Source organism: Ovis aries, chromosome 3 (assembly GCF_016772045.2).
Source record: "Ovis aries strain OAR_USU_Benz2616 breed Rambouillet chromosome 3, ARS-UI_Ramb_v3.0, whole genome shotgun sequence".
NCBI lineage: Eukaryota > Metazoa > Chordata > Mammalia > Artiodactyla > Bovidae > Ovis > Ovis aries.
This window is the reverse complement of record NC_056056.1, coordinates 153,628,331-153,655,133: the sequence shown is the minus strand read 5'-3', so window position 1 is coordinate 153,655,133 and position 26,803 is coordinate 153,628,331. Positions and strand designations below refer to the sequence as shown.

The 26,803-nt window shown below is 42.4% G+C and overlaps 2 protein-coding genes across 27 annotated transcripts in view; one reads left to right on the top strand and one right to left on the bottom strand.

The window, feature by feature from the left end:
- The window catches only part of HELB (DNA helicase B), a 71,498-nt gene extending 55,680 nt beyond the window's left edge, over positions 1-15,818 (top strand). For 3 of the 6 annotated variants that reach the window (XM_060412843.1, XM_060412842.1, XM_060412841.1), the window contains one exon: positions 1,321-10,088. In XM_060412843.1, coding sequence (XP_060268826.1) covers positions 1,321-1,974 — 654 coding nt within the window. In that variant the 3' untranslated portion in view covers positions 1,975-10,088. Of the gene's footprint in view, positions 1-1,320 lie in introns of all 6 variants that reach the window. The other 3 variants (XM_004006490.6, XM_042246963.2, XM_042246964.2) reach the window with 3 other exon arrangements.
- A 142-nt stretch (positions 15,819-15,960) lies between these two features.
- GRIP1 (glutamate receptor interacting protein 1) overlaps positions 15,961-26,803 on the bottom strand; it is a 771,259-nt gene continuing 760,416 nt past the window's right edge. For all 21 annotated transcript variants that reach the window (XM_042246948.2, XM_060412830.1, XM_060412831.1 and 18 more), the window contains 2 exons: positions 19,852-19,998; positions 15,961-17,403 (listed from right to left, as the gene is read on the bottom strand). In XM_042246948.2, coding sequence (XP_042102882.1) covers positions 17,176-17,403; positions 19,852-19,998 — 375 coding nt within the window. In that variant the 3' untranslated portion in view covers positions 15,961-17,175. The remainder of the gene's footprint in view (positions 17,404-19,851; positions 19,999-26,803) is intronic.

Genomic DNA, 26,803 nt, shown 5'->3' with positions numbered 1-26,803 from the left:
CTGAGATTCAGCAGCATTGGAAGGAAATGTTTATCAAACTTTTGGGCTTCCCTTGTAGCTCAGTCGGTAAAGAATCTGCCTGCAGTGCAGGAGACCCGGGTTCGATCCCTAAATTGGGAAGATCCCCTGGAGAAGGAAATGGCAGCCCACTCCAGTATTCTTGCCTGGAAAGTCTCATGGACACAGGAGCCTGGTAGGCTGCAGTCCAGGGGGTCATGAAGAGTCAGGCACAACTGAGCAACTAACACTAAGCCATGATCTGAAGTGTTGATTCAAATGCTCTGTGTCCAGGAAGGTGGAAGTGTTTGGTGTGTACAGGGTTTGTTTTTAAGTGCAAATCTGTATTTTCTACATGCTTCATCTTGTTCTTTGTCTTTCCACAATTCCTCTTTCAGCAGAGGAATGTGGGAGCTTTGGGAGAGAGAATGGTTCCAGCCCTTTCTTAGTCTACATTGGCCACTGAAAACATAGGGATTAAGGATAGCCACAGTTCGATATTGTTTTCTTGAAATTGTTGTCTCACAGTTACTTGGTGACATTGGGCATTTTTCTGGCCTATACAGTTCTTGGTTGGCTAAACCCCCAAATCAAAGGTTTGTTGTTCTATTTTGTTTATTTTGATAAACGTACCAATAATAAATGGTTCAACATCAGAAAAATACGGAAAATGGAAGAAAAAAAACAATCCATAGGTTTCACAGACTGGTTGCATTTTTGGTAGAATTTCCTTCCTGTCTTATTTATCTTGTTTTTGTTACATATTCATGTTCACTTTGTATTTTTTAGATCAGAATAATTTTATTTTGTGTTACATGGTTATGATCATTTTTATACATATGTCTCTAGTTTTTAAAAATCTTGTTATATTGTAAAGCATCTTTGATATTTGCAACATATATAGATACTTGATGTAGAAAAATATGTTCACCTTATATTTATTTATCTGTTGTCCTGTTACTGGATATTTCAGGTGTGTGCTTTTGTTCTATAAGTAACATACATAAAGCCCATACAGCCATTCCAAATCCTTTTATTAGGGACGGTTTAGCACTGCATGCATTTTGAAGTGTATTGCTGGGTTTCTGTAAACCAGTTGTGGGTCTCTGACACCTACACTTAGCAGCATAATTGGAAAATGGGAATTCTGGGATAATTAACAAAATGAATCCCACCTCAGGGGGATTCATCTGAGTACTCTGGCCGGGTTGAATGTGCTTGAGAGCACTTGGAGGACTTGTCTCCTTTCTACCTTTGTCGACTGTCCGGGAAGGAAACCCACTGTGCGGTAGTAAGACTGCCCCATGCACTCTTTCCTCTCAGGGGTCGGAGGAGAAGACAGTCGTGTACGTGGTGGGGAAGGCAGGCCGCCAGCACTGGCAGCACGTGTACACCGCCGTGACCCGGGGCCGCTGCAGAGTGTACGTCATCGCAGAGGAGTCTCAGCTTCGGAGTGCCATCATGAGAAAGAGCGTTCCTAGGAAAACTCGTTTAAAACATTTTCTGCAAAACAAACTTTCCAGGAGCTGTACGTCTCCAGCAGAGTTTGCTTCCTCATCAAAGAACCCTGAAGACAGCAGGGGACCCAGCACACAGCCGTCAGCATCTCCACTCTCTACAGTCACAGCTGACATGGTGACAAATGACAGCCGTGGAAGTGGGGACCCTGTGGCTGATGACACGCTGCTTGCCTTTGCTGAAGGATGGGAATTATCTTCACATGATGAAGTGGATGCAACTAAGGATCCGTCACAACTGAGAGGGTCCAAAAGAACATGTTGCTTGCATGATGCTGAAAGTCCAAGCAAAATTCTTATGGTAGGACTGAGATTCAGGTTTTATTTAAATACTGCTGGCCTCAGTGTGCTTATAAATGACTGTGTGTTCTTATTACTGCTACACAGTGCTGCAGAACTCACAGAGCAACTGTTGCTCTCACGTCTGTCAGGTTTCCATTCTGCTTCTATATCCAGTTGAATCTTAGTTTGATCTTGGTTGGATGTTGCTCCCTCTGCTTGAGGCTGGCACTCTGGATAGTGTTGATGGATTGATGAGTGGGGCTGGCACGCCAGGAGGATCTTCCTAATCTTCCGTCACCTTCTTTGCTCATCTTCCTCATCACCTTCCCCTCCCTTCCATAGGTGTGGTCTCACTTTGTTCCCCACAGCTCCCTTGAAGTGGCTGGTCCCAGTCATCTTGCCAACTTCAGAGGTCTTTCCTTAGGTCTCATTCTGGACTTTTCCCCCTGACAGTCCGTATTTTTAACTGCAATTGCTATTTCCATGTTTCCTTCTCTTGGTTTCAGTGTTCCCTGATTTAATACTTCCCCTCTGCCTCTGGCTCATCTTCCCTTCATTTCTTCACTCCTTTTCTTCTCCTTCTCAGACCAGAGACATCTTTCCAAGGTTCAGTTCTCTTTTCCCTTGAGAACTGATCTTGTTCTCAGTTTTAGCTGTTTAGCTTCGGCATTGTGGTTTGTTCAGCAAATAGTTTTCAGCTGTCAACTACATTCCAGGCACTGGGAATTCATGCCTAGGTGGCCCGTGGTGGAGATGGACAGGCTGTGTAAGAAACTTGGTGTTTCAGTAAGTGTTTCACCAAGTTAAGTGTTTCACTGAGTGCTGTTAATGCTGAAAGTGAAAGTGAAGTCACTCAGTCGTGCCCGACTCTTTGCAACCCCGTGAACTGCAGCCTACCAGGCTTCTCCGTCCATGGGATTCTCCAGGCAAGAGTACTGGAGTGGGTTAATGAACCACCCTCCTAACCACCCCCGCCCTCAAAATCTATGTATTTGTTCCTAGAGATTGACTTTCTGGAGCCTCAGCCCAGCCTCTTCCTCTCTTTCCTAATTTCTCCATTTTAAACATTTTTCCGTTTTCCCAGTTGAAATCTTGGAGTCTCTAGATTTGCATTACTTTCACCCTTTACCTCCAGATAGTTGCTGGGTTTATTGCAAAATATGTCTCCTGGGGATTTCTTCCATCTCATTATGTCTGTGCTGTTTTAGATCTTGACCTTCTTGGATGATTGCTGACCTGGCTGCCTTCCCTCCTCTTGTTCCCATTCTGCTGATGTACCCTACACCTTGTTACCAGATGCACCCCCTAAGTGCTGAGGCTCATCCCTTTGTTCAGAAGCCTTCAGCGGCTCCTTAGGACCTGCTGTGTAAATTCCACGTGCTGTAGCTCAGCATTTGAGGCTTTTCTCTGTTTGATTCCATCTTTCCCAACATCATTTCTTTTCCCACTATTCCTTTTTTTGGTTTGTTTTTTTGCTTTTGTTTTTGTCACTCTAATCTCTGCCACATTCAACCAAACTTATTCTTGTCTCTTCCTTTTGGATTTTGTTCTGCAACTTGGCTTGGATGCCTCCTTCTCTCTGCCTCCCCTCATTCAGCATTTAGAAAAAAAAATGGTAGCTCTTCTGTTGGTCACTGATCTAAGTGATCTAGAGGGGAAAAAAGCAGGTTCTTGGCTTCATGGCCATTACGTTGTACCATTTGTTCAAAGGCAACCCATACCAGAGAAAATAAAAATTCCAGAGTAAGAAAGATCCTATAAAGAAGATACAGGTGATGAGGTAGGCAGTGGTCAGGAGGGGTTAAAGGGGCAGGAGGTGGTCCTGGGCTATGATGGTCTGGTAAGTCCTCTCTGAGGAGGTGATGTTTGAGTTGAGCACTAAAAGATGCAAATAAGCCAGCCAGGTGGGGCTCCAAGGAAGAGTGTCCCAGACAGAGGGTGTAGAAGATGCAAGGCCTGAAGAGGAATGACTTCATTAGAAGAGGAAGAGAGACCTGTGTGCCTAGTGAGTGAGAAAGAGTATGTGATGTTAAAGAGAGAGGCAGAACCACGGAAGGCAACTAGGATTTCATTCTACTTACAGTGGGAATCCATTGCTGGGCTTTTAGCAAAGGTGTAATACCATCTAATGTATGCTTGACAACCACCCCTCCAGCTGCGGTGGAGAGTGACCTGGGGAAAGGAAGGTGGAAGCGAGAAGACCAGTCATCCCAGGGAGAACAGTGAAAGAGCAGGGAGGGGGATGGAAAGTGGTTGGATTTTTTTTTTTCCTTTAATTTGGCTGTACCATACAGTATGTGGGATCTCAGTTCCCACAGGGAGCAGAGAACAGACTCGTGGCCCCTGCATTGGAAGTGCTGAGTCTTAACCATTGGACTGCTTGGGAAGTCCCCAGTGGTTGGAGTCTTGATACCCATTGAAGATGGGGTCTGTCTGACTTGTTGATTGGATGTGAGGGAGTAAAACAAACAGTAACCCAGGATGATGCCTCGATTTCTGCCTGAAGCAACTTGGTGAATTGTATTGCCGTTTCTTGAGATAGGAAAGACATGAGGACAACTGGGTTTGGGGAAATGAAGAGATCTCTTTTGACATGTTGTGTTTAGGTTATCAATTAGACATATATGTGGATTTATTGAGAAAGGCAGTGGCTGGTAGAGAAGTTTAGAGCCTCAGGGTAGGTCAGGAAGTTGTTCAGTCGTTGAGTCACGTCTGACTCTTTGGCAACCCCATAGACTGTAGCCCGCCAGGCTCCTCTGTCCATGGGATTTCCCAGGCAAGAATACTGGAGTGGGTTGCTATTTCCTTCTCCAGGTGACCTTTCTGACCCAGGGATTGAACCCATGTCTCCTGCATTGGCAGGTGGATTCTTGACCACCGAGCCACCAGGAAAGCCCAGAATGTCCAGTTAGGAGTCATTAGCATATAATGGTGGACTAACTTGAGGAGACACCACAGGTAGAAGAGACTTTGAGGCTTTTTTTGGTTGGATACTCCTGACTTTCAGAGATCTGGCGGAGGAGACTGAAAAGAAGTGTGAGTGAGAGAGAAGGGAGACTGGTGGGGGGGAGGGGACGAAAGCCTGCCCAGAGCGACTTGGGCAGGGACTAGGAGGTGAGGAGTAAAGGGCAAGTAGGGGCAGGGCTCTAGAGGGAAGCTGCTATGAAGAGGAGCAGAGAGGTAGGTGGTGTGTGGATGGAGGACTCATGGCCAAGGAAGGATTTATTGGCTTATTTATTGTGGGAGGAATAGGAAGTTTGTTACTTCCTGGTTCAACGGAAGACAGGAAATTTGTGATTGAGAGAGGGGATCATTGCAGGCATGGAGCCCTGAAGTGGGTGAGATGGGGACAGTCCAGAGCATGAGCAGGCAGGGCTGGCAACAGGGGCTCCTCCTTCCATTGTACTTGAAGGGAAGGAGTGCAGTGCGTTGTTGGGCTGTGTGGAGGGAAGGTGAGGCAGTTCTTGTCGGGTTGCCTTCTCCCATCCTTTCTCTTTCCCTCGCAGAGTCCAGCTCCGTTTCTGGTTTGTTCCTGAAGTGGCTGTGGCACAGTGCGTCTCCTGTGCTGCGCTGGGAGCCGCCGTCTGCTTGACTCTTGAGGACACATGTTTGATTCACATGATTGCTCATCACATGATAACACTGTAAAAATGCACAGCGATTAAAATATAAACTGAGTATGGCAGGGAAGCCTCTTTTAAAACAAAGAAATCAGACCTCCAGTGTCTTCTTTCAGGTTCAGGCTCAAAGCCGTACTTGTTCTGGTAGTGCTCCCTCCTTGCTTTAAGAATTCCTTTGAGAATCACTTTTAGAGACAGTAAGAGATCCTTTTGAATGTTTATCAGGGAAGCAAACTTCTACTGAGACCTCTTTTGGTGTTTAGAAATAATCCAAAATCATTTGTTTCCTAGTTTTAGAAGTTAGACGATCCAAGTCGGTGATGCTGTTTTGTGTAAAAAAAGATGGGATTCTAAATTAGCTCCAAGTGTAGTTCTTACACAAGCGTAAGAATTGCTTTATGTGCCAGCAGCAGACTTGTTAAGGGTGAGTCTTTAGGCTTCCAGCATGGTGACAGTTATAAGAAGGGGCTGCTGTGGGAACTCAGAGGAGAAAGTGTTAATGTAACCTGCCTTTACCAGGCTGAGCTCTAAAGGAAACTTCTCTACTTCTGAGCCCACATGGATGTGAGATCTTCAAAAATTCTCAAACAGGGTGCCCCACAAAAGGGTCTCAAAGGCATATTAGACAACAACAGGTATGGAATAGCGTGGGTGGAACACGGCATACAAATGAAAAGTTGAGCTGAGGACACTTGGGAAAGAGACCAAGGCTCTCCTAAAGACATTGTATATCTACTGATTGCAGTGGAGAGCACTGGAAGCATTTTAAAAGCTCTGTGAATTGAAATTTATGAAGCTGACTTTGCAGTTCAGTGGATATGGTTAGGGAGAGACTAGGGGCTGAGTTCCCAGCAAAAAGATGATTTCAGTAGGTTGGGCAAAATGACTAGGTTCTAAAGAGGTAGTAGAGATGCTAAGGGATAGAGTCAGTGGACATAATGGACAGTTGTATGTAAGGCTGAGCCTCAGGATGATTCCTAGGCTTCGGCCTTGGACATCTGGGTGGCTCCAAATAACATTAACCAGAATTGGGAAAAGAGGCCAAAGGACAGGTTTTGTGTGGAAAGTGATGAAAGTGGACATAGCAGAAAAAATATTTTTTTCTTCTTCTTCAAAGTAGTAAGATCACTGCTGATACTTTCATTCTGTGCGCATGCTCAGTCGCTAAGTTGTGTCCAACTCTTTGCGGCCCCATGGACTGTATCCTGCCAGGCTCCTCTGTCCCTGGGATTTTCCAGGCAAGACTACTGGAGTGGGTTGCCATTTCCTTTTCCAGGGAGTCTTCCTGACCCAGGGATCAAACCCAAGTCTCCTCAGTCTCCTGCTTTGGCAGGTGGATTCATCACCACTGAGCCACCTGGGAAGCCTTTGTTTCATTCTGTACTCGAGATCAACTCGGCTGAGATCGAATTTCCGTCTCAGCTAAAAATACTTAAGAAAACAAAACAAAACTGTGTTAACCTCATACAGAGACCCTGGGATAAATAAAGCATTTAACCTGGAGCAGAAAGCAGGCAATTCCAAGGAAAGAAAGAATCTTTTTCTACAAGTTTCTGCTTTTTATTTCTTAGCACCAATGTTGGAGGGAGGAATTACGGTTTGTATGATGGTGCAAAGAGAAATTGGCAGCACTATTTATCTTCAGTTTTGAGCTTGCCAAGGCTTCTAAGCTGTGGGGGAGGGTAGCGTCACAAAAGGTCTGTGAACACAGAGAGTGACGGTAGGGGCTGCCCAGCGCTGGCTGTTAGCACTGCACGATGGCCGCAGCACCAACAAAGTTGTCTCCGTGAAAAGGATCAGTTTCTCACATGCTTTGCCAGACGTATGTGGCATTTGCAAGAATCCCTAGAAACGAGGAAACTAGAATTCAAGCATCAGGACTGATAAACTAAGGACTTCTCATGTTTTATAATAATATACTTACAGGTGCATCGAGATGTGTCATTTGTAAAAGATCGAATTCAATGACAAGGGCTGCCCACATTCTCATCCTTCATATTCACATTGCTGCCTGAGAGCCAAGTCTTTAAATTCTACACATACCAATGACTGAAATGCCCAAGCCCCTCCCTCCTAGATGAAAACGTTTGCTTTTTCATCGATTCATAGCTCTGAGTTTTTAAAAGAATCTTCAAAGAAAATTTGACCTGTTGTTTTCTTCTTCTTCTTTTGCCTAACCTCCCACCACTGAACAAAAAAAGTGGGGGGACAAAAACGAACCTTAAAAACATATATGTAAAATACTGCTAAATTTTATCTGTTTAAAGCATTGCTTTCCAGAATTTTTTGAAAGCAAATGACATTTTCACTTTAAAAAAAAAGTTAGGAAAGATGTCCTGTAGTCCCTGAATAAAGATAGTCCTTGTATTCCTCAGGGTTCCTTAGAGAGACAGAACCAATAGGGTGTGTGTCTATATCTGTCTATCTAATCTGTCTAATCTATCTTTTGGGATTTATTTCAAGGAGTTGGCTCATGCCATTGTGAGGGCTGGTGATGTTAGAGTCCAAAATGCGCAGGTAGGCTGGCTGAGAGGACACTCAGAGAAGAGTTAATTTCATGGTGCTCTACAGCAGAATCCCTTCTTCCTTGGGGGAGATCAATTTTTTCTGTTTAGGCTTTGACTGGATAAAGCCCACCTATGTACACTTTGGAGGGTAACCCATTTTACTTAGTCTACTGATTTAACTGTTAGTCTCAAGAAACATGTAGAACAGTATTTGGCCAAATATTTGGGTACTGTGGCTTAGCCACATTGACACATAAAATTAACTACCACAGTTCTCTAAACTGAGCAGATTTAGCAAGATGAATGAATTGAATTTTATTTTTCTCTTTCTCTGCAGTGAAGCTTTTTTGTGACTGTACTGGTCCATTGACTAGTGCTTGGGAATCCTAATAGTGCCAAGAGTTGCAGCGTTTCAGCTTAACCACACCTATGGCTGGCATCATGGACGGGCATCCTGGGCAGTCGGTCATACAGGGCTTCCTGCTTAGAAGGAACCCTATGCTTGCAATGTTCTCTGCTTGTCATCTCGAAATTCCTAATTTTTGGACAAGGGGCCCACATTTTAATTTTTTTTAAATTATGTGTTTATTTGTCTGTGTCAGGTCTTTGTTGCTGTGTGCGAGCTTTCTCTAGCTGTGGCAAGCGGGGGCTGCTCCGTGTTGCCATGCCTGGGCTTCTCGTGTTCTCTGGTTGCAGACCACAGGCTCTAGGCACGTGGGCTTCAGTAGCTGTGGCTCACAGGCATAGTTGCCCTGTGGCATCTTCCCAGACCATAGCTCGCACCCGTGTCCTCTGCACTGGTGGGTGGATTCCCATCCACTATACTACCAGGGAAGTCCACCCACATTTTACTTCTGCACTGCCAAATTATGTCGTGGACCCTGTCCACACTTTTAGAAGTTAGATATATGTACTTATTCAGCAAATAGTCACTTCTGTATGCCAGTCTTGGAGGTGGGGACTGGGGTTTTCACAGTAAGCCTAAGCAGAATGACAACTGATTGTTCTGGTGTGCTCAAGAAGTGGGAAAATGTATGAAGTTCCTGAGAAGCAGTCAGAGGGAATAGAAGTACATAGGGTAGACCAACTACATTTCTATAAAACTAATGGTATTTTTATTGTTCCAACAGGTGGAAGAATCATCTCCACAAGTATCTTCTAAGCTTCAGAATCTGAGACTAAATAGTTTAACCCCCAGGCAACTTTTCAAATCCACAAATAATCAAGAAACTTAGTTTTACTTCAGATTGCTCAAAGTAATTATCTGTTTTTTCCATTCAATACAAAATGAAATCATGGCTTCAAAGGATTAAGACAAAAGAGGACGTCTGTTAATGAGTTCTATTTTAAGTATTTGTATTAGCAGCTGTTTTCAATTTATTCATCAAAGAAAATCTTAATGATACTGACCTCTGTCATCAGGAGAACTGGTAGCACTGGTCATATATGACGGAAAGATATGTTATATATGTATTTTTTAAAAACTCTGTACTTCCGTGTTCAGTTGCTCCGTTGTGTCTGACTCTTTGCAGCCCCATGGACTGTATATCCTGCTAGGCTCTTCTGCCCGTGGAATTTTAAAAGTGTTTTAAAATTGTTTTATTTTTAGAATAATGCCTTATTAACTTCCATCATCATTGTGGGTGATCTTTGCTAATGGGTTGAAGCAATGGTAAAGATAAACTAATTACATCTCTTAAATTGTTAGCACAGATTCTAGGGTATTTTGTGTAAACTGGTCACCTCACAAGGGTGCCACTTGCTCTATCACTGCTGCCTGGTTCTCGCAGGTACACTTTCCTAGAAATTCCTTCTGAGCAGGAATTTCATTGGTCTTTGTATAATTTAAGACATAATATGCATCATGTTGGTTTAATACTTCTATATTGCAATATTACCACTGTAGCATTAACATGTCTATCATGTCACACAGTTATTATTATTGTTTTAAAAATATTCCACTTTGAAGATATTTTTTCTCTCAGAGTGATTCAATTTTTTTTTGAGAGTTTTCTATATTTCCCTTCTCCAATGGAATTATACAATATATGGTCCCTTGTTACTGACTTCTTTGACTTAGAATAATGTTTTCAGACTTCATCCACATTTTAACATGTAACCGTGCTTCATCTCTCTCTCAAGATTAAAAAAAGATGATGTGCAAAGAACTAGCATTATTTCTGTTATTGGCTATGTATGTCTTGGATAATTCATTCAAGAAGTATCACTCCATCCAACTTGATGAAGCCTATATCCCTTGTGTACTGAAGGAAAAACTGGTGGTGTGTATTGATGCCGTATTTCCAGGTGAGACCGTGCTAGATTGAGCTGATGTTGTGAGATCAGGAACCATGGCTGAATTTTTGCAAGTGGCTCTAGTAGAGCTGCTAATAACCCTTCTTGCTTTCAGTAGTGCAGAGAGGCAAATCCCTTCATTTCTTTTTATTACCAAATATTCCATTGTTTGGATGTGGTACATTGAATTTATCCATTCATTAGTGGATGGACATTTGGGTTGTTTCCTCTGTTTGGCTATCATAAATAACGCTGAGTACAAGGTTTTGTACAGGTATATATGTCCACTTCTTTAAAGTATATACCTTGGTGTGGAATAGCTGGGTCATATGGTAACTCTGTTTAGCTTTTTGAGGAACTGCTAGACTTTTTCAAAGCAGCTGTACTGTTTTATGTTGACACCAGCTGGGTATGAGGGTTCCAGTTTCTTCATTCTGTCCAACATTCACTGTTACCTGGCTTTAATTGGAGCCATCCTAGTGGATGTGAAGTGACGTATCACTGTAGTTTTGATTTGCATTTCCCTTACGACTAATGATGTTGATCATCTTTCCATGTGCTCACTGGCCATGTGTATGTCTTCTTCAGGGATGTGTCTGTTCAGGTCCTTTGTCCACTTACAAATTGGGTTATTTTTCTTTTTATTATCTAGTATGAGTTCTTTATATATTCTGTATACCAGTATCTTATTAGAAACATTATTTGCCCAAAATTCCCCATTTTGTAGATCTTATTTTCACTTTATGGTATCCTTTGAAACACAAGTTTTTAACTGTGATATTGTCTAATGTATGTATTTTTGTTGTCGTTATTTGTGCTTTTGGTGCTATATCTGGGAAACCATTGCTTATCCATTATGAAGATTTCTGTTTTTTTCTTCTATGAGTTAAATAGTTCTAGGTCTTACATTTAACTCTGATTCATTTTGAATTTTTTTATATGGCGGAGTAAGAGCCCACCATAAAAAAAAAATGTGTCTCTTGTAAAAGTCTTTTTTAAAAGTCTGTTTTGTCTGATACAAGTATTGCTACTCTGACTTTTTCTTCCTTTTCCCATTTGCGTGGCGTGTCTTTTCCCACCCTCTCACTGCCAGTCTGTATGTGACTTCTGATCTAAAGTGCATCTCTTGTAGGCAGCATATATTCAGGCCTTGTTTTTGTAGCCATTCGGGCAGTCTGTGTCTTCTGATGGAGCACTTGGTCCCGTTACACTCGGTAAGTGTTGATGTGTGTGTTTTGTTGCTGTTTTGTTAGTTGTTTCAGATGTTTTAGTAGGTCTTTTTTTCCCTCCTTCTTTTGTTTTCTTATGATTTGATGACTATTTTTAGTGTTATTATGGACTGCTTTTTCTTTTTTGCGTGTATATCTAGTATTCAGTTTGGGTTTGCTGTTACCATAAGATTTCCATAGAGCAGGGTGTATATAAGTGTGATTGTTTTAAGTGGCTGATCTCTTCATTTCAAATGCATTTTAAATACTCCTGCTTGCATTTGCACTCCTCCCCTCATGACTACTGTTTTTTGAGACTGTAGTTTACACCTGATTGTTTTTTGCGTCCTTTACCTGTTTATTATAGACACAGGTGCTATTACTGTTTTTGTCTTTTAATCTCTCTACTGGCTTTGTGTGTGGATACTTTCCTACCTTTACTGTATCTTTGCCTTTACTGGTAGATTGTTTCCTTCCATAATTTTCTTGTTTCTGGTTCTGGCCTTTTCTTTTTTGCCTAGAGAAGTTCCATTAACATTTGTAGTGAAGCTGGTTTTGTTGGTGCTGAATTCTTTTAGCTTTTGCTTGTCTGTAAAGTTTTTGATTTGTCCATCAAATCTCGATGAAAATCTTGCTGGGTAGGATATTCTTGGTTGTAGCTTCTGCCCTTTTATCACTTTACATATATTGTACCACTCCCTTCCAGCCTGTAGTTGCTGCTGAAAAATCAGCTTACGGGCTTATGGGCTTATGGGAATTCCCCTGTATATTATTTGTTGCTTTTCCCTTGCTGCTTTTAGTATTCACTCTAATTTTTGGCATTTTGATTGCAGTGTGTCTTGGGTTTGGTTCTCTTTGGGTTAATCCTGTATGAAGCTTTGTGTTTCCTGGATATGGGGTGACTCTTTCCTTCCCCAGGTTAGGAAGGTTTTCAGCTTTTATCTCTTCAAATATCTTCTTCAAGTCCTTTCTCTCGTCTCCTTCTGGCACCCCTATAATGCAAATATTGTTGTGTTTAATGTTGTCCCAGAGCTGTCTTAAACTGTCCTTGCTTTTTTTCTTTCTTTTTTTCTGATCAGCAGCAGTATTTCTACTGCTGTCTCCCAGCTCTCTCATACACTCTGCTGTGTCGTTTAGCCTAGTATTGATTCTTTCTAGTGTGTTTTTCATGTTAGTTGTTATATTCATCTCTGGTTGTTCATTATATTTTCTTAGTTAAAAAGTAACTTCTTGCTCTGTGCATCCATTCTTCTCCCAAGTTCTTGGATCATCTTTACAGTCATTACTCTTTACTGTTTCTTGAGTAGATCACGTATCTCTTCTTCTGGAGTTTTATCTTGTTACTTTGTCTTGAATGTAGTCCTCTGATGCCTTGTTCTGTCTGTTGCTATTTATATTTTTATGCATGTCATAGGTTAGTTATATTCCTCAGCCTGGGAGAAGTGGCACTGTGTAGATGTCCTGTGTGTCCCAGCAGTGAACTCCCCTTGTCACTGAAGCGGTATTCTCTTGGGGTTCCCTTAGAGGGTTGCCTGAATCTTTCTTTTGTGGCTGGCTACATGGGTGGTATGGTAGGCTTGGTTGGTTCCTAGTCTGGTTGTTTGCCTGGCCTTGCCTTGTGTGTATGCTGCTGGCTGCTCTTTAGCTGGGCTTGGTCACAGAGTGGCTGGTCTTGGAACCCTAGGGGACCCTGAGGCTAGTGCTGGCTCACTGGTGGGCTGAGTCAGGGTCCCAAAGACTCTGGGGCTATAGGTGCCCACTGACAGGTGAAGCCAGATCCTGGGAGTAGTGCCAAGCTACTAGCAGTTAAGAGATGTTTTCTGGAGTTCGGCTGTAGGACCCAGAGATCCTAGAATGCATTTTAGATTGTTGTTGTTGGTGGGTCCGTTCCAGACTGTTAATCATGGGGTCCAGACTGGAGGGTTGCGTTTGCCTACTAGTGAGCAGGACAAGGGCCCAGCTAGTCCCAGGGTGGAGTCTGGCCTGTGTTGCAGGATCATAGTTGTCTTCTTTCTGGTGTCTGCACCCTGGTGGGAGAGGCTGGTCTAGAGCACCAGTTTGTGGCCTGAAGGAATAGGGCCACACAGCAGGAGGTGAGTGGTGGGTGAGCAAGCAAAGCTTGAATTACTGCCTGGGCTCCACTTCCAGTCAGGTCAGCAGCAGCATAATAAATGTAATGTGCTTGAGTCATCTCAAACCTGCCCCTGTCTGTGGAAAAACTGTCTTCCGTGAAACCTGTCCCTGGTGAGAGAAAGATTGGGGACCGCTGATCTAGGGGCTTGTGTGGGCTTCCTGTCAGGTTGGGCTGATGCCTGCCCACTGGTGTGTGGAGGTGAATACTGGCCCTTGGTGTGCAGGGCCATGTCTAGGTATATGTCTAGAGGTGGAGTCAGGGTGTCTTTAGGCAGACTGTGCTGTGTCCCTGCCCAGTTAGTTTCTTGGCCTGAGGTGTCCCCAGCACTGGAGCCTGTAGTCTGTTGGGTAGGGCCGAGTCTTGGTGCTGATGACCCAGAACATCAGCCACCAGGAGTGTTCATGCAGTTGAATGCTTCCCAACGTCTGACACGTGTCTGTGTCCACAGCTCTCCTCTCCAGGAGTCTACAGAGCCAGCACGTAGGTCTGGCTCAGGCTCCTGTCAGATTACTGCTTTCACTCTAGATCCTGGTGTGTGTGAGATTTTGCGTGTGCCCTTTGAGAGTGAAGTCTCTATTTCCCAGTCCTGTGAGGCTTCTGCAGTTCCGGCCTTGTTGTTTAGTCGCTAAGTCGTGTCTGACTCTTGGACTCCATGGACTGTAGCCTGCCAGGTTCTTCTGTTCATGGGATTTCCAAGGCAAGAATACTGGAGTGGGTTGCCATTTCCTTCTCCAGGGGGTCTTTCTGACCCAGGGATTGAAACCGTGTCTCTTGACTAGGCAGGCGGATTCTTTACCCTCTAACCCCTCAGCACCAGCCTGCTGGCCTTCAAAGCCAAATGCTCTGGGGGCTTGTCTTCCCAGTGCTGGACCCCCGGGCTGGGGAGCCTTATGTAGGGGATCAGAGCTCTCATTCTTGTGGGAGAACCTCTGCATTATAATTATTCTCCAGTTCATGGGTCATCCACCAGGGGGATATGTGATTTGATCATATTGCCGAGCCTCTCCTCCTTTCTTGTTACGGTCCCTTCTGATCTCTTTTGGTAGGTTCTAGTCTTTTCCGTCAGTGGTTGTTCTGCAGATAGTTGTAACTTTGGTGCTTGTGAGAGAAGGTGAGTGCAGGGTCTTCTACTCTGCCATCTTCCACACCTACTCTGTACTTTCATTACATTTATTCCTAAGTATTTTATCTTTGATCCTTTGAGAATATAATTATTTTCTTAATTTGTTTTTGTTCATTAATATATATAGAAATTCAGTTGATTTTTATATATTGATCTTGTATCTTGCAACCTTGCTAAAACTCATTTATTTGAATAGGTTTTTTTAGCAGATTCCTTAAGATTTTGGTATATACAAGATTGTATCATCTGCAAGTAGAGTTTGTTTTACTTCCTTTCCAATTTAGTTGCCTTTATTTCATTTCCTGGTTATGCTGCCCTGGCTAGAACCTCTGGTACCTTGTTAAGTAGAAGTGGCAAGAATGGACATCCTGCCTTGTTTCTGTGAATTTACAAAGCCTGCTAGGCAACTTGCAAAAATGAAAACGTTGGGACTATAAGGTATAGTTTTCTTTTTTTTAATATATAAATTTTAATCCTGCTAATAGTTTTTGAAAATATATTTTATGGAGTACATACAGTGTTCTCAGGGGGTAGATATGATCCTTAAGTTAGATTCAAGATCAAGCTTTGTTACCTAGTGTAAATGTATCATTAGTCTTAGAGGTGTTACCTGTTTGCCAGCTGTTTCAGCATTTTTACATATGTGTCCCACTTCTCCTCATGAAAGTGTTGGAATGTATATATGACCCTCAGTATCACAGGAGGGAAGACTGACTCAAGAAAGTAAGTTTCATACTCCCAGTGAGTATCAGAGCTGGAATTCAAACCCAGATCAAATATCAAAACCATAGTTCTTCTCTTCCATGATGCTTTTCAAGTTTATGGCAAAACCTTCCTCCTTTAGAAAATTATGCAATCATTAGTGTTGAGTAGGACTCAGTATAGAACACTAAAATATATCCAAAGCACCAAAAAAGAAGGTCATTTTTTTTTTTTTTTTGGCTTTTTAAAATCACTGTTTATTCCATTTGGTAGAGGGTTTTTTTTATTCCCATACAAATATTTGCAACAGTTTTGAATTCCCCAAAACCATACATAGACGATAAATACCATGCTATTAAAGTATTAAATTTGTACAAAAATACTTTACAGTTTAATACTTGTTTGTTACAAATAAAAATACATATTTAAGTGACTCATGATCTTTTTCTTAACATGATTCTGCTTTATACTTTCTTGCCCTGGCGGTTCTGAAATATGATTGAAATAATATATTTCTTTGCACAGAAACAAAAGGTGAACTTTTTCCTTAAACAAAGGACACAGTGTTCAGATGCTTTACTTAAGCAGTTGTTTTAATTATTGACCAAAATAAAAATGTTTGGAAAATAATTTTTCAGTATGGAGATTCTACAATCAATATACAGATCTATTTTTTTTTAATATTCACCAAATAACAGTTATTAGTGTAACTATTCAAAATATCTGAACAAATGAAAACAGTTGCTGACAGACATTAAAAGCAACTGTCACAGTTTATTGCTTTGGGGGATGGTAATAATTGGCAATGCATTTTGTGAAAATGTATTTACAATTTCAATCAGTGGCATGGCTCAGAACAAAAGACAGTCCAGAGTCATTTACGTACATGTGCTGTACACCCCTCAGTATAACCAGTTTTCAAAACATGTCAAGCAGTATGAGTTTCATTTGCCTATCCTTAAGATAAACCTCATTTTAATAGACTCTTCATTCTCTCTTAAATTCTTAGTCTTGAATTTTAAAAATAAGATAATTTAACTAATTCTCAGTGTTACTAAACACCCTAATTCATTACCAGAGAGTTTTCAGCTATTAAAAAATGTGTCCTTAAAAAAAAAAAACAACCCAAAAAACAGGTCACAAGACATATCCTGTTTGATGATTTGTTGCATAGGGAATAGCATACATCTTAGTTAAAATCATTCCTATACTTGGGCAAAACATGTACCACCACCTATTATGGTCTCCTACGTGCACCGTTGCTGAAACGTCGTAAGATAATTTTATACCTGTACCCCTCCCATAGCAGCAGTCCCAGCAGCTCACCAGACTAGTTCTAGCAGAGCCAGCTTTATGAAAAGCCTTGTCAGTTAAATTCTTACATGAATAACTTTGTAGTAAGAAACTGATTTCAAAGTGAATTAAGGAAATTAGAGAATATTTTCAAACAGACATTTCTCTTTTTAAAAAGGAACAGGAAGATGGACTTGTGAACAAATGTCCTCTGATGTTAACTGTAGAGAGGGGTGGCCTGTTTTTCTTTTTCTCTACCATTGGGTTTGGCAGGGGATTGCCTGGCATATACCATAATGATCACCAACAAAGAAACCTCTTCAACTTGAAAAGGGAAGTGAACATGAGCCATGAGAGATTTAAAAGACCCCTGTGCTTGCAGTTAATGCCACGTGATTATCTGTGCTTCAGATGTCACAGAAATCTTAATGGGATTTTTTTTTTTTTTTTAGCACCATGTAGATATCGTCTTTTGTCCCGCTTTATAAAAAGCGTTGCTATAGTGTATTAGTGGGTTCTCGTATCTCCAAATTACCACCGTGGCTCGGCTGCTGGAAAAAAGCACTGTTCTGCTCGCTCCATTCTCCTCCTGGTAGAGTGTGTTCTAAGGACTTCTGTGAAGCCAGGGGGTTTCTACTAATCACCAGGTCCAGCTTATTACCAGATTCCGCTATGAGGGGTACAACAAGGCAGCAGTCAAAGTCTCTTGTTCGGACATGGTTAACCTGAAATGGCAAGAAGCACCATGGTGAATTATTGTTATAATTCCCAAAACCCAGAGTAACATTTCAGATAAAACAGGTTGAGAAGAGTCTCGAAAGTGCTTAAATGAGCACTCTGTACAGAGAGTCTATCCCAGCCCTGAGCACACTATAAGAGGGGCATAAGCTTACGTATTTTCTGCTACTAAACTGTAAGGCCCTGGATGGCAGGGAGCAGGGACACATGTAACATCCCCCAGCTGAGCAAATAGCCTTACTCATGGCAGGTGCTCCAAAGTGCTGTCATCCCCAATTTACAGACGAGGAAAGTGAGGCACATAATGGTTAGGAGAAGTGCCTAAGACCAGCAGTTGGTAAGTGGTCCAGAGAGGATGTTGGTGAGTGGTCCAGCAAAGATGTGACCTCAGGCAGTCTGGCTGATTCCGAAGTTTGTGCTGTGCTTTGTTTTTTGTTTTCTTTCTGTTTAAACATTTTTGGCCGCACCCTGCAGCATGTGGGAGCTTAGCTCCCAGACCGGGCACTGAACCCATGCTCCCTGCATTGCAAGGCAGAGTCTTAACCAGTGGGCTGCTGGGGAAGTCCCCCACAACTCGTGCTCTTGATGATACTGAACCACCTCTCTCAGCAGTTCTCATGATCCTAGCCCCTTTGGAGCTTGTACGTGTGCTCATCTTTCACGTTTCCTTATTCTTCCCACCCCCACTGCAAGTTTAAAAACCATCTCTCCATGCTGCTTCCTCCCAGGCCTTGACTTTTCATTCTCTCTCCCATCTTCTCAGTTTGGGACCTGACCATTATATCGTATTGTTGTTGTTTAGTTGCTAAGTCATGTCCGACTCTCTTGTGACCCCATGGACTGTAGCCTGCCAGGCTCCTCTGTCTATGAGATTTCCCAGGTAAGAATACTGGGGTGGCTTGCCATTTCCTTCTCCAGGGGATCTTCCCGACCCAGGGATTGAACCTGTGTCTCTTGCATTGGCAGGCAGATTCTTTACCGCTGAGCAACCAGGGAAGCCTTATATTGTATAAATGATCCCAGTTGTTCAACATAGGAATGGTGTTTTGAGTGCTCATCCCCTTTAGCCACTCTTGACACCTACTCATCCTGAAAACTCCTTCCTTGGCTCTGATGACACCACATTGCTCTGACCTTCGTACCATTTTAACTGCTCACTTTCAGCCCTTTCCCACCTTTACTTCATCCTATCCTTTAAATTTTGTTTTCCTTAGAGTTCTGTCTTTAGTTCTCTTACTAGAAATCCACCCTAGGCAACTTTAACCAAATCCATGTGTTCAGTATTCCTAATCTTTAGTTTTGGCTCTAACATCTCTCTTAAGCAACAAATGTAGACTGTAAGCTGCCTTACAGACTGCTCCACCAGGATGCACAGAAGGCATTAAAGGCTCAGGTCTGGTACAAACGTCTTACCCTTACCCCCTGGTCTCCTTTCCTGTGATCCTCCCTTTCTTCACCCTACAGCAGTCCACCTGTGACATAATTGTATTGTCTTTCTGAATTATGAAATGTGTCATTCTGCTTAAGAAATTAATATACCTCCAGAATAAAGTCTTAAAAGCTTGGCATTCAATGCCCTTCACAATTCTGAGTCCAGTCTGCTTCTATAGCCTCAGCTTCCACAAAAGTAGGTATGTCTCTAATTTACAGACGTCAAATCATTTGTCCATCATTATTTACTCAACAAATAATGGAGTATCTATGAAAAATCAAAGTGTTCCATATTCTTAGAACAAGTCTAATTGTTATATTGCCATGGTAAAAAGATCATCAGAATTGGTTTTAAAACTGTCTAATGAATCAGTGTAAACTTGCTTTGGAGAACACGTGTCTAAAAGCCAACCATCAGAGCAGCCTCATGCTTTGAAAGTCAGCTATTTAGGGACAAACTCTATTTGAATACATGTTCAAGACTGATGGCGACCCTTCTCCTGTTCCTGCAAAATGCTCTTCCTGAAAACTGGACATAAGATCTAGGAATTTGCTTTCCTCAGTAAAACCAAACCTGATCATGATATTACTCCATTAAGTAAATATGGTTCAGCTTTTGAATTTTAGATGCTGTGTGAGATGAGATATCAAACACTGCAAAATGGGAAATGGGAGAATAAGGTACCAGCATGGCAGTACACCCCAGTTTTCTTGCCTGGAGGACCCCATGGACAGAGGGGCCTGGTGGGCTGTAGTCCACAGGGGTGCAGAGAGACTGACATGAAGCAACAGCAAGCACACATGCCTATTCTCAAGTTTAGAATCTGCTGGGGAATGTATTCAGGGAAACACGCTGTTTCGGTAACTGGTAAATTCTACTAAGGGAAAAAGTGTCTGTCCTCTCTAGGAGGGCCTCTGATCTGGTCTTGAGGCAAAGGAGGATGTGTGAGCACTGGTCAAATAAGACTTTAAAGAGTTAGATAAAATTTAATCTGAGGTCTTACCTGTAAGAGCCTATCATAGGGCTTTAGGCCACCAAGATCTCCTGGCCCAGCGGGGCGAATATTTTTGACATAGACTCCTTTCTCCAGCAAGCCATCTGCTACACTGAATCCGAAGTCCTCCATGTCAGAGCCCTTGTACAGGGTCACCTAGAAGTGAGAAAATGTTGGGGGGGGGGGGCGGTATTTAGGTAGGTTGAGGACTTTTGCCTGTAAAACTTCTTGACGAACCATCTTTTCAAACTAATTTCAGTAACATAATAGATTTGTAACAGATTAGGCAGCTCCCCCCAGTCTTGGCTAGTGGTAAAGAATCCACCTGCCAATGCAGGAGACTTGGGTTCAATCCCTGGGTCAGGAAGGTCCCCGGAGGAGGAAATGGCAACCCACTCTATTGCCTGGAAAACCGCATGGACAGAGGAGCCTGGCGGGCTATAGTCCATGGGGTCACAAAGAAGCAGCCATGACTGAGCATAGCACACAAACACATACCAATCGTGAAGATTTTTCTATTCTTCAAGAACATCCTTGGAATTTCCAAAGTCCGATTCAGAACTGGAAAAGGAGGTGTTTGTGTTTTTTTTTAACTTGCAATCATCAGGTGTATACAGGTGAGAATTTCCCAGGGGCACGTTCATGTCTCTGTTCCGGAGCAACCCCAGGTGTTGGGAGAAGCCAGAGTTAGCCCTTTGCAGCTGGATATTAGGACTAAGCCAAAGACCTTTCCTTCCTGCTCACCATGCCTGGTGCTGTGCTGGGTACAGTGCTCAGCATATTCTCTGCCTCTAAGCAAGAGCCAGGAAGCCCATCACTGTATTTTCCCTGCTATATCAGTGCTTCAGTACTGCAGGCAAAAAATATTGTGAAAGGGAGAGAGGCAAAGATGGCAGAGTAGAAAGACCCCGAGCTCACTTCCTCTCGTGAGCACACCAAAATCACACCTATCTGGGGAACAACTATTGACGAAAAAGACTAGAACCTACCAGGAAATACCTGCAACTAAAGGCAAAGAAGGAACCAGAATGAGATGGGAGGGGGCGGGTAGGGTGGACTGGTCATATAATCAAATCCCATCCCCCCTGGGTGGGCAACCCACAAACGAGAATAATTATACTGCAGAGGTTCTTCTACAGGAGTGAGCATTCTGAGCCCCATAGTCTGGCTCCCCAGCCCAAGGTTCAACATCAGAAAGATAAGCCCCAGAGCATTTGGCTTTGAAACCAAGTGGGGCTCAACTGCAGGAGCCCCACTGGATTGAGGGGAACATAGACTTCACTCTCATGCACACAAAAATCTCATGCACACCAAGGGTGCCCACAAAATCTCATGCATACCAAGACCCAGGACAAAAGCATGCGTTTGACAGAAGGCTAAGCCAGACCTGCCTACTGGTCTTGGAAGGTTTCCTGGAGAGGCAGAAGCTTGGCTCACTCTGGGTACATAGACATGGATGGCGGACACACTGGGGAATATTCAGCCACGTGAATACTCCTGGCGGCTGCTGTACTGAGTCATTAGCACCAAGACCTGGCCTCACCCACAGGCTATGGGTTCCTAGGCTGGGACACGTGCATGCTTGGTCACTCAGTCATGGCCAGTTCTTTGCAACCTGATGGACTGTAGCAGCCAGGTTCCTCTCTCCATGGAGTTTTCCAGGCAAGAACTCTGAAGTGGGTTGCCGTTTCCTCCTCCAGATCTTCCCGATCCAGGGATCGAACCCATGTCTCCTGTGTCTTGCATTGGCAGGTGGACTCTTTACCACTAGTGCCACCTGGGAAGTCCCCAGACTGGGATGCTTCAGGGCAAACAATGACCTGGGCAGGGACACAGCCCTGCCCATTAGCAGGCAGGCTGCCTAACTTCTTAAGCCCCACAGCCACCTCTGGACTCACCCCAAGACAGGGCCCTTCCCACTGGAGAGCCAAGACCCAGGTCCACTCACCAGTGGACAGGCTTATGCCTTTCTCTTCAGGAAGCCTGCACAAGCCTCCAGATCAGCCTTACCCACCAGGGGACAGACACTAGAAGCCTGAAAACTATGATCCCACAATGCAAGCTGGACCCTACCCTGGTGCCAGCTGAGCCCTGGCCCTGCCCACCAACAGGCAAATGCACCCTTCTGGATACCACGAACTTCATACCCAACTGTATTGGGAAACTCCCCACCCTCCCTCTGACCCCCTAAATCACTGATCTGAAATGAGCTCTGAGACCCCTGGGCCCTCCAGCCAGACTCTAGGAACCAGCTCTGCCTGCTAGTAGTCCAGCACTAACCCCAGTATCTGACTTCACCTGTCAGTAGGTGGGCAACAGCCCAAGTCTTTGGGACCCTGTGTCTGCCCACCAGTGAGCCAGCACCACCTCCAAGACCTCCCAGGGTTACACAACCAACCAACTGGTAACCTGGCTTGACTAAGCAGTACTAGCAGCATCTGCATAGAGCAGGGCATGTCAACCAACCAAGCCTACTAGACTGCCTGCATAATCAGCCCACCACAAAGAAGGACCCTTGCAGCCCTCTTAGGGGAACCCGTAGAGCATTTAGCTTCAGTGATGAAAGAGGAGACACAGCTGGGACGCATAGGACATCTCCTACAGAGGGCCACTTGTCCAGGGTTGAGAAATATAACTAATCTACAATAGACATAAAAATAGAAACAGCAATTGAGACAAAATGAGGTGGCAGAAGATTGTGTTCTAGATCAAGGAATAAAATTCCAGGAGGAGAACTAAATGAAGTGGAGAAAGATGATCTATCTGAGAAAGAGTTCAGAGTAATGATCTTAAAGATGATCAAAGAACTTGGGAGCAGAATAGCTGCAGAGTGAGAAGTTAGAAGTTTTCAATAAACAATTAGAGAATACAGAGAACCACCCAGCAGATGAAGTATATAATAACTAGAATGAAAAATCCACTAGAAGGAATTAATAACAGACATTTAAAGAATAGTTAACACCTATTCTTCTGAAACTATTCCACAAAATTACAGAGGAAGAAACAATTCCAAACACATTCTGTGAGGCCACCATCACCCTGATACCAAAACCAGACAAAGATATCACACAAAAAAGAAAAATACAGGCAGATTTCACTGGTGAACATAGATGCAAAAACTTATCAACAAAATATTGGCAAACTCAATACACTAAAAGGATCATACACCATGATCAAGTGGGACTTGAAGGATTTTTCAGTATCCACAAATCAATCAGTGTGACATATTACATTAACAGGATAAAAAGCATATGATTATCTCAGCAGGTGCAGAAAACACTTTTGATAAAAATTCAACATTCAAAGAAAAAAACTTAGAAATAAAAATCAACATCCATTTATGATTTTAAAAGTCTTCAGAAAATGGGCATAGATGGACTCTACCTCAACATAATAAAAGCAATATATGACAAACCCATGGCTAACATCATATTCAATGGTGAAAAGCTAACAGCATTCCCTCTAAGAACAGGAACTAAACAAGAATGCCTACTCTTGCCACTTTTATTCAACATAGTTTTGGAAGTCCTAGCAATCAGAGAAGAAAAACAAAGGGAATGCCAATTGGAAAGGAAAAAGTAAAACTCACTGTCTGCATGTAACATGATATTATACATAGAAAAATCCTAAAAGTGACATTAGAAAAGTACTAGAGCTCATCAATGACTTTGATAAAATTGCAGGATTCAAAATTAACATACAGAAATCTGTTTTATTTCTGTATACTAACAACTATCAGAAAGAGATATTAAGGAAACAATCCCATTTACCATCACATCAAAAAGGAATAAAATACCTAGGAATAAACTTACCGATGGAGGCAAAAAACCTGTACTCTGAAAACTATAAGACACCGCTCAGAGAAACTGAGGAGGACACAAATAGATGGAAGTGGGCCATGTTCTTGGCTTGGAGGAATCAATACTGTGAAAATGACCACAGTACCCAAGGCAATCTGCCAATTTAATACGATTCCTATCGAATTACCAATGGCACTTTTCACAGAACCAGAAGAAAACAATTAAAATTTGTATGGAAACACAAAAGACCAAAAATAGTTAAAACAAGCTCCGGAGGAAAACACAGGCAAAACACTAACATAAATCACAGCAGGATCCTCTATGACCCACCTCCCAGAGTAATGGAAATAAAAGCAAACATAAACAAATGGGACCTAATTAAAAGCTTTTGCACAATGAAGGAAACTATAAGCAAGGTGAAAAGACAGCCTTCTGAATGGGAGAAAATAATAGCAAATGAAGCAACTGACAAAGAATCTCAAAAATATACAAGCAACTCCTGCAGCTCAATTCCAGAAAAATAAATGACCCAATCAAAAATGGGTCAAAGAACTAAACAGACATTTTTCCAAAGAAGACATACAGATGGCTAACAAACACATGAAAAGATGCTCAATATCACTCATTATCAGAGAAATGCAAATCAAAACCACAGTGAGGTACCATCTCATGCCTGTCAGAATGGCTGCGATCCAAAAGTCTACAAGCAATAAATGCTGGAGAGGGTGTGGAGAAAAGGGAACCCTCTTACACTGTTAGCGGGAATGCAAAAACTAGTACAGCCACTATGGAGAACAGTGTGGAGATTCCTTAAAAAACTGGAAATAGAACTGCCATACAACCCAGCAATCCCACTGCTGGGCATACACACCGAGGAAACCAGAATTGAAAGAGACACGTGTACCCCAATGTTCATCACAGCACTGTTTACAATAGCCAGGACGGGGAAGCAACCTAGATGCCCATCGGCAAATGAATGGATAAGAAAGCTGTGGTACATATACATAATGGAATATTACTCAGCCATTAAAAAGAGTGCATTTGAATCAGTTCTGATAAGGTGGATGAAACTGGAGCCTATTATACAGAGTGAAGTAAGTCAGAAAAACACCAGTACAGTATACTAAAGGATATATATGGAATTTAGAAAGATGGTAATGATGACCCTTATATGCGAGACAGTAAAAGAGACACAGATGTAAAGAACAGTCTTTTGGACTCTGTAGGAGAAGGCAAGGGTGGGATGATTTGAGAGGGTAGTGTTGAAACGTGTATATTATCATATGTGAAGCGGATCACCAGTCCAGGTTTGATGCATGAGACAGGGTGCTCAGGGCTGGTGCACAGGGATGACCCTTGGAGATGGGATGGGGAGGGAGGTGAGAGGGGGTTTCAGGATGGGGAACACATGTGCGCCCATGGCTGATTCATGTCAATCTATGGCAAAAATCACTACAATATTGTAAAGTAATTAGCCTCCAATTAAAATAAATAATTAAAAAAACAAGCTTGGGGAAGAAGAATGGAATTGGAAGAATCATGCTCCCTGGCTTCAGACTATACTATCAAAACAGTTTAGTACTGGCACAAAAACAGACAGATATATCAATGGAATGGGATAGAATGCCCCAAGATAAACCCATGCGCTTATGGTAATCTATGACAAAGGAGGCCAGAACAATGGAGAAAAGACCATCTCTTCAATAAGTGGTGCTGGGAAAAGAATGAAATTAGAACGTTTTCTAACACCATATACAAAAACATAATTAATTAAAGGCCTAAATGTAAGACTGGATACTATAAAACTCCTCGAGGAAAACAGGCAGAACATGCTTTGATATATAAATCACAGCAATATTTTTTTTTTATATGTCTCTTAGAGTAGAAACAAAAGCAAAAATAAACCAAATAGAACATAATTAAACCTCAAAGCTTTTGCACAGCAAAGGAAACCATAAACAAAATGAGAAGAAAACCTGCAGGAGAAAATATTTGCAAACAATGCAACCAACAAGAGATTAATTTCCAAAATATATAAACAGCTTATAGAGCTCAATATAAAAAAGAAACAACCCAATCAAAAACCAGGCAGAAAACCTAAATAGACATCTCTCCAAAGACAATATACAGATGGCCTACAGGCACATGAAAAGAAGTTCGATATTGCTTATTTTTAAGAAATGCAAATTGAAGCTACAATGAGGTATCGCCTCACACCAGTCAGAATGGCCATGATCAGAAAGTCTGCAAATAACAAAAGCTGGAAAACACTAGGGAGTTTCCTCAGAAAACTAAAGACAGAATTACCATATGATCCTGCAATCCTACTCCTGGGCATGTATCTGGACAAAGCTATAATTCGAAAAGATACACACACCCCAGAGTTCACAGGAGCACTACAATGGCCAAGACATGGGAGCAATCTCAATGTCTGTTGAAAGATGAATGGATAAAGAAGTGGCACGTATATACAATGGAATATCACTCAGCCGTTAAAATGAATGAAATAATGCCATTTGTAGCAATATGGATGGACCTAGAGATGATCATATTAAGTAAGTCAGAAAAAACCAAATGCCATGTGATAGCACTTAATGTGGAATCCAGAAAAACTGAAACAAATGAACTTATTTATGAAACAGATAAGACTCACAGACACAGAAAACAAACTTGTGGTCACCAAAGGGGAAGTTACTGTAAGAAGAGGTGATAAATTAGGAGTTTGGGAAACAGATACATACTACTATATATAAAATAGCTCAACAACAAGGACCTATTTTATAGCACAGAAATTATATTCAGTATTTTATAGTAGCCTATAATGGAAAAGAATCCGAAAGAGAATATATATATATACATATAACTGAATCACCTGGCTGTACACTTGAAACATTGTAAGTGAACTACAGTTCATTTTTTAAAGAAGTCTTAGAAGACCTAGAAGTACTCCTTTAAGGAACACCCGCCCCTGGGGCCCGGCTTGAGTAGCTCCCTCACTCCCTCTCTTGGGTTTGGTTTCGCAACTCCAGCCATTCACCCTTCTCAGCTATGGGCCTCAGCCTGTTCTCTCTGCATTAAGGCCAGTGCCACCAGCTAAAGTTTTCCCCAACCCCCAGGCCTCCTGACCACCCACAAGAGATAGTCTGAGGTTCACACGTCCA